At 39.4% G+C, this 8,499-nt stretch overlaps 1 protein-coding gene across 1 annotated transcript; it reads left to right on the top strand.

Moving 5' to 3' along the window:
* The first annotated feature begins 1,818 nt into the window (after positions 1-1,818).
* Positions 1,819-8,431, top strand: riok2 (RIO kinase 2 (yeast)). Its single transcript, XM_012863583.3, has 10 exons — positions 1,819-2,013; positions 3,052-3,190; positions 3,283-3,399; positions 3,795-3,970; positions 4,057-4,145; positions 4,255-4,446; positions 4,523-4,615; positions 6,170-6,583; positions 7,718-7,817; positions 8,067-8,431. Exons 1-10 carry the CDS (start codon positions 1,948-1,950, stop codon positions 8,226-8,228), a joined length of 1,548 nt encoding a protein of 515 aa, XP_012719037.2. The 5' UTR covers positions 1,819-1,947; the 3' UTR covers positions 8,229-8,431.
* Positions 8,432-8,499: the final 68 nt, after the last annotated feature.

Here is an 8,499-nt window from a genome sequence, read left to right on the forward strand (position 1 = left end):
TAAAAATGTATCCGTACTCAACACTAGGCTTTCAGAGACAAGCATTTACTGTACTGACACAAAAACACACATTTTCTTGATTAATGTACATAGAGAGGACCGTGCCATGACTCCCATAGTCTTCCATTCATCTTCAAACCTTTCTATGGTCTAAACCTGATTATAGCCTATCCCTAACCCTAATCGGGTTATACCTAACCTAAACCTAATTGGCACCTTAGTCCTAAACCCAACACCTTGCCCAGAAAATAAGTGAGGACCTTTTAATCGGTCCTCTCTTTACATCAAAGTCCTTTACTAGTAAACTGAGCAAAAAATGTTTTTGCTTAGCTGCAAGTACAAGAACACACACACACATACACACACATATACACACACACATACACACACACACACACACACACACACTGTTTGGACCACCTGCCTCTGAAATGTACAGAATCGAGCTGCTGTGGCAACAGAAGGTTGCACCCATAAATACTACAAACAAATAGGAGCCTCTAATATCATCTAAATCATGCAGCGGCTCCTATGATGTCATTTGAGATATATATGTTTTATTATCTGGCATAGTACTGTTTTTTTAGAAAGCTTCTATTGTGATGCTCTATTAATATTGCAGGATTCTGGAAAAATAATACACTATATGTATATATATATATATATATATATATATATATATATATATATATATATATATATATATATATATATATATATATATTTCATATCACCAATCTAGACTATTTTGTGCAGATCCATCACATAATATAACACTATATATACATAATATAACACATATATATAATGTTTAATAAAGCCAGTTTATATGACTTAGTGGTTGATATGACTTAGTGGTTAATATTGTCTCCGTGGGTGGTTGCATCTGACAATTTGTTATCTTTTTGATTTTCTTATTTCTGCCACGTGTCATCACAGATATTCCATAATCTCTGACAAAAGGCCCAACCTGATGCTAGAAACTATCATGTCTGATAAGGTTGCTGCTAGGGCCCGGTGTGAATCACAGAGAGGTCATCTGAAAGTCCTGAGCATGTTCCTTGATACGTACAGGAGGAGGATCGGAGGCTCTGCAGCTTTTGGAAGATGCTAGTTTAGTCACAGAGCTGGGGTTGTCAGAATGTTTATGTGAAGAGGATGTTAAATGTTAGCCAATCTTAAAAAACAACTATGTACATACCTACTCCCACCAAAGGGCAATTTAGATTGGCCAAGTAAGTTAAAGTGTGTGTTTTTCAAAATAACCTAACGATGTTGTGGATTTGGCAACTTTCAAGCTTAGCACAGAAAGGCCTCAGCAGGGAGTTAAACCCATACTCTTCTTTCTGTAAAGCTAAAAGGAAATACAATAAAATATACGAGTAAATTCAGTAAAGCAGGAATCAAATCAGAAAATGTGCAAAGGTTTGTCGGGAGCAAAAGGACAATAGAGATACCGGAGAGCCGTTACAAAAACACCTTTAAAAGCCATTTAGGAACAGGAATCATAAGCAGGAAACAGTCATAAACCAGCTGAGGATACATGTAGCTATGGATAACACATCATTAAATATTAACACATCCACTTGTCTGTGCTCACACCACAGTCAGCCAGAAAAAAATAAGATGTACTTATTCAGATGAGGACTAAAAGCTTGATATTACTCTGGAAAGGCTAAATAGAACGACCTTTTCCACTATACTCTGTATTCTCGTTCTGGTTTTCAAAGAAAAAATATATCACTGACATACAACTTTGGTAACTTATGTCTCTAGAAGTCTCCAGTCCTCTAGGTGGCGCAATGGAAGCAGACTGCATCCGCCGACGCTACAGACGAAGAAGAAGAAGATCCTCTTGGCACATGTGTTTGCTACAGCTGTGTTAAATGTTCTGGGAGTCGGAAAACTTCTTTACAGTATTAGTTTGTTCTGGTCATTTGCAGTAATATGGGAAAGCTCAACGTTATTATACTGAGATATTTATCTCGCGATGATTTCCGGGTCCTCACGGCTGTAAGTAACAAATGAACCGCTTCGTTCGGGTTTAAAACTGCAGCAGCAGCTAGCTTAGCTCTGTTTGTCATTGACAATCTAACTCACCGTGGGCTAATGTTGTAATATCAACACAGTTACCGAAGTCCAATTAATTTAGGTCTGAATGTGATTATACTTATAGCTTATGCCATCCAGACGAGCTGAAAAGAGAAATTACTATCAGAGACAATAATATGTACTCTTGAATATTAGTGGATTAGATTTTTGTTACGTTTCAGTTGCTGTTGTGTAAAATTTCTTATTTTGTATAAAGGCTCCACATTTTTTAAGATTTATTGCTCAAACTGAAAGACACAAATAATCTTTTTACTGTTTTCACTACTCTAGATATAGTCAATACTTTCTTATCACCATCTTTTTCTACTAAACAAAAGAAAGTGTTAATAAGAAAGAAAGTGTCATAGTAGGTAGCCTGGATATTAGGGGTGGGCAGTATTGATGTAAAAGTTTTTTCACAATATATATTGTGGTACTATCGGGATAATGGTAAAAGTGATAAGACTATTTACAGCTTTATGCAGTCTTGTTGGGTAACTGTGTGGCTGGGACTGCATGATACAGTTTAATTATAGCCCCATAAACACAGATACTGTCCTTAAAAAAACACATTTAGCATTCATCAGGACACTAGTCTCATAAAGAAGTGTGATTTTTTTGTTTTTTGTTGATGTTTTGCGGCTCTCAGGAAACCAACAGTGGGGAAAAAATAGCAAAAATAACAATCGTAACAATACTGACAATTTTGGAGGTTTTCAGACACCACTAATTGAAAACTATCGTTCTCAAGATTATTATATATAAGTATTATGAGAATAAATTATCTATGATAAAACAATAGGATAAAGGCCCACCCCTACTGGATATGTATGAATAAATTGTAGAAAGTTGTTAAAGTGGCCGAAGACAGCTTCTATGCTGCCGTGTTTTCCCATTTAGAGGCTAACTTCGTGTTTTTTTTTTTTTGTTGTTTTTTTTTTCTGAATTCTGCTCTCACAGGTTGAGATGGGGATGAAGAACCATGAAATCGTTCCAGTGAGTCTTCTTTCATCCATTGCCAGCCTCAAGCACGGTGGCTGCAACAAGATCCTCCGAGAACTCGTGAAACACAAACTTGTGGTTTACGAACGCTCCAAAAGTAAGAGCTTCGGTGTTTGTCTTCCTTATTGCGGTGGAGATGTCAGCATGTGGGTCATTTATTCCAAAATCCATTTTGTGTGTTCGTTTTAGCCGTGCAGGGCTACAGGTTGAATTACGGAGGATACGACTACTTGGCTCTAAAGACTTTTTGCTCCAGAGAAGTGATTCTGTCAGTTGGTAACCAGATGGGCGTGGGCAAAGAATCAGGTAAGGGGGGGGAAAAAATCTTTTATGTTAAGTTTGTTATTGTATTACATTGAATTAGGTTTGGCTGTAGTGTTTTGGTGAAACTTAGTTACACAGTTAAAACATTTTATTCTTTTAAATTAACTTTTAAGCTGTTGCCATGTTTGAAGTTTCAGAATCCAGTATTAACACTTCTATATTTCTCACTGCTGGAAATCATTTTTAAAAAACTTACAGAATCATAGTTTTTGTGATAATTTTTTATTTGTACAAATTTAAACAAATGGTAAAAAAAAAAAAAAAAAAAAAATCAAAACTTTTTTAGTCAAAGCAAATAGAAAAAATCATTATATTGTATCTTTCCTATGGTCCAAGTAAGAATTGTCCCTCCTCTTGGTTTTGTTTACTGTGTGTAGATATTTATATAGTTGCAAGTCCAGACGGGGAGCAGTACGCTCTGAAGCTGCACAGGCTCGGTCGCACCTCCTTCAGGAACCTAAAAAACAAGAGGGATTACCACAAACACAGAAAGAATATGTCCTGGCTTTATCTCTCGCGCCTTTCTGCCATGAAGGAGTTTGCCTACATGAAGGTAATGAATCAGTGGAAGGGTTAGGATGAGGTCGTGTGGAGCAGAGAAAATAAAACGTTTCAACTATTTTTGCTCTCCCTTTCCAGGTTCTGTACGACCGGGGCTTTCCCGTTCCCAAGCCGGTGGATTATAACAGACATGCTGTAGTGATGGAGCTCATCAATGGATTTCCTCTGTGCGTAAACTGGCCAGCCTCCACCTTCGTCTACGAACGACAGTCGTAGTAATAACGTTACTTCTGTGTTCTCCTCTCATAAACTGAGTGCATTTTCCCTCCGCTGCAGATGTCAGGTGCATGAGCTGCAGGACCCGTCCGCCCTGTACAGCGAGTTCATGGAGCTCATTGTCAAACTGGCCAATCATGGCCTGATTCACGGAGACTTCAATGAGTTCAATCTCATGCTGGACGACCAGGACCACATAACTATGATCGACTTCCCTCAGATGGTGTCTACATCCCACCCCAACGCTGAATGGTGCGTCTCTGTCCCGCCGGTTAAAATGAATTGCCAAAAGATGAGGTTTGCTCACATCTCCAACCTTTGTCTGCAGGTACTTTGACCGTGACGTCAAGTGCATCAGAGATTTCTTTGCAAAGAGATATAATTATGAAAGCGAACTCTTTCCGACTTTCAAAGATATCAGGTAACTTCTGACATTTCAATACTTACAAAATGAACTACTTTCATGTGAAATGTTTTTCTTTTTTTGCAGAGATTCTATACTGTCTAGGTCAAACTAAGCAGGACTGCACAGTATATAGCAAACAAATAAGCACAAGATTATTGTGTTCAGTATCAAAAAGAACTGGAGTGCAGTATTTGTTTATTATATCCAAAGGGTCTACCTTAGTCCATTTCAAATCCTGTTTGGATGTGTGTTTGGGACAGCTGTCCTCTTGGACACCCAACTATGTCCCAGGTTTCAACCATCTAGCTGTTGATTTGTGGGGTGGTTAAAGACTTTGGGAGCTGTTCCCCTCCTTCGTATTTTGTTTCACTTTGTGCAATGCACCAGTACAAGTGGCAGCAAAACAAACCCTCAGCATGACACCGTCAACACCTTGCTTAACAGTTGGTTCAACGTTTTTGGGTTCGAAAGCCTGGGCTCTACGTTTGTCCCTCAACCACTAAATTCAGTTGTTTAGCTACATGCACACTGTCCTCAAGCCTGTCATATCCACCAGGTTCTGCTGATCAACGTATTTCTCAGGTCAGACAGACATTGGAGCGTCATTAGATGTTTTTCTCCTGTGCTGCACCAGCAGACTGAACAGGTTCTGCTCTTGTCTTTGCTTTTTACCACGTCACACTCTTCTCTTACAGTTCCCAGTGGTTACCGGTTTATGGCTGCCTTCTGTGGTGGATTGGGGTGTATTATAGCTGGGTCAATTTCAAAGCTCCATTCCAAACTAGATACGGCATGAACGAATGATCTACAGAGGGTCTTGTCATCTCTGAATGTAAACTTTTCTCCAGAAGTCATTTTCTTGTCCATGTAAGCTTAAAGATGTGTGGAGAATGTGTTCCTGGCTTGGTTGGCACGCTCTCGCCTAGGGCTGTGTTTAAAAAAGAAAAAGATTTTCCAGTTATGAATCAGTTCTCATATTAATTGCTAAAGATCCGATTCATATAACCAAAGATCGATTTTAAAAAAAAAAAAAAAAAAAAAAAAAAGATTTCCACTGTCAACTTAAATGTGTGGGCCAGCATTACTTGCGCAGATTGCATGCTGACAGGGCACACACGTCAAAATTGGTTCTGAAATGGATAACACCACCTAACTTTAACCATCTGAAATGCTTAGAAATAAAAAATAAGACCTTTGTTGGATTGTAAATATAGGGCTGGATGATAATTCAATGACAATATATATCAATCAATAGTCGTGTATTGATGATAGAAAAAAAGGGTCAATAAAAAGTTCAATAGAAGAACTGTTTTCCTTCCTTTTACATATTAGCCATGTAGGTTAATATTACAGTCATTAAATTCTCCCAACCAATCACAAATGCAGACCCAGGAATGCTCCATCACCAAGCTCTGTTCCCTTTAAAGAGTTCAAAGAGCACACTTTCTTTTTTAAAAACTGGCAGTTTTGGTAAAAAGTTGGTTGAATAAAAGGTTGAGTTTGAATTTGGTGTTTGTTTGTTCTGTATCTAAAAATAACGTAGTTCTTACCGATACTTTATTTCCTCAGGCGGTCCCACTCTCTCGACGTTGAAGTGTCAGCCAGCGGCTTTACCAAAGACTTGGAGAGTAATGCTGAGTTTTTACATCCGGCTGGACCAGACGAAGAAGAACTGGAGGACGACAGTGAAGAAGAAACTTCAGATGAGGAGGAAGAAAAAGGGGAAGAGGGTTTTGACATTGATGAATATAAACACGCAATGCTGGAACTGGAGGGACTGAAAGTCAGCGAGACATCTGCAGGGACACAAGATTGGGAGGAAAGGATTGATGGATCTAAAGAAGATGCTCCAGAGGCGGTGTCCACAGCTGCAGGCCACGAGGAAGGGGGTAGAGAGTTTGAGGAGGAGTTGAAGGAAGCAGAGGATGAGTGTCCAGAGCTGGCAGAGCTTTCTTCCTCCAATAAGGAGTTCAAACCGTTCAGGTGAGATCAGTCGTATGCTGAAAAATACAATAAAAATCCCACCTTTGAAAAGAAGATGCCACTAAGACGAGACCTGGTGTCAAAATAAAGTTTGGAGCCACACCTTGTATATTTTAAAATGCTCTAAAAAAACATGAAGTATTGGGACAATTTTAATAGTTAAGGTTTATCACATCCATAAACAACTTAGCAGGAACTTTTCACTTCCATTGATCACGTTAAATATATCAAAACCTGGGCTGACTTTACCACCACCCCTCGCAGCTTACATGTTGCAGATACTGCATGTTGCAGTCGGACTCAAAAGGGCAGCATGTCAGTGCATTGGGGGGGGGGTAAACCATAGATGGAGATGAATCCTTGTTTGGTGAGCCAGGGTTTGAAAATCAAATGTATTTTAAAAGATCTTAGATCTAAACAAACTAAGCATTTTTCAATGATGATGTTGCTGAGCACCCGTAAAGGTCCGATCCTAGAACCAGTCCTGTTTTTTTCACTTTAGAGAGCTACAGTAAGTCGGTGTCATTGTCCCATTTAACTCACCCATGACGTTCTGGATATTCACCTATCTCCATCCATTTTTCCTAACAGTGACATATTTGATCCCAACAGGAGTCTCTGCAGGACAGGATGCCACATCTAGCGAGGGTTTAAAAAGAAATGCTTGCTACTGTGCTAGCAAATGTTAGCATGTTTACTCTTTGTTTTGATATTACTTGTTGATAATATGGTTTAAAGATAAAGACGTTTTACGACTGGAGCAGGTCACATGACACAAAGAGAAGAAGTTGCTGCAGCCAACAGTTTTTCCTTCATGGTGAACATCATTGTATTGTTGATATAAGCTTAGATCGTGGGGATGAAAAAGCATAATCAGTTAAACAGCACTCTTTCAGATCTGAGGCTAGGCTGCACAAAAGTTTGGGAAGCATTGCGGCCAGATAGGTTGCAAACCCTATACGCAGCACGATTAAAATAAAGCATGTGACCTGCGTTAACGCGGTTAAGATTACGCCGACTAATGAGTTTGAAATAAAGCGTTAATTGACCCTAATATGATTCCTTGGATCAAATGAGGAAATCCACAGTGCAAAGCAAACAATCAGAATATAACAACTTTTTTTTTGTTTGCAGGGACTCTGACAGTCTTCAACAGACTGCAGAGCACAGAAGAAGGAGAACCGACAGTGAAGCCACCACAGGCAGCATCGGGGGCTGCTCCACAATTCCTCCAGTAAGTATAACGTATAACAATGGCTACAAATACTAGTTCTGGTTGTAGTACTAAAGACGCCGTTCAGCCTGGATTAATCGTAGCATCAGTAGTAAAAAGTTCTGGGGGAAACTTCTCATATCCTGCAGATTTAACTACAGAGTCCCCACTTGATGTTGCAGTTTTTAAAATATTTAGCTGTGCTCTCTCTGTGGATTTAAACTGTGACTACATTAATGCAAAAACCCGCTGACGTTGTTCACGCTGCAGGACGTTGTGCGTCAGAAAGTGCGGCGGCAGCTCACCAAACAGCAGAAGGCGGCGCAGAGGAGACGTCTGCAGAAGGGCGAGGCTAACCTGGTCACCAAATCCAGAAGGGAGAACCAAAATAACATCAAGTCCAGCCTGGAGGGCGCCTCCTTCTGGGGATAACGCGTAACTGCAGACGGACTCCATCAACCAGGAGACAGTTTGTCCACATGCTTTTTGTTTTGTCCAAATGTTCAGTGCTTCTGCCTGAGCTAAAGAACTGTAAATTAAACATGGATGGAGAAAAGGACACCAGGAGAGTCTCTGCGTAGCAACGGCAACTCTTTTATACCATCAATAGTAATAAAAATATATCATTCTCTGAACAGGTTCTTTTTTTTGGTTCAAACTGCCTTCATACTTTACATAGATTCAGCTCTCCTTAATTTTACAT

Source organism: Fundulus heteroclitus, chromosome 12 (genome assembly GCF_011125445.2).
Source record: "Fundulus heteroclitus isolate FHET01 chromosome 12, MU-UCD_Fhet_4.1, whole genome shotgun sequence".
NCBI classification, from domain to species: Eukaryota; Metazoa; Chordata; class Actinopteri; order Cyprinodontiformes; family Fundulidae; genus Fundulus; species Fundulus heteroclitus.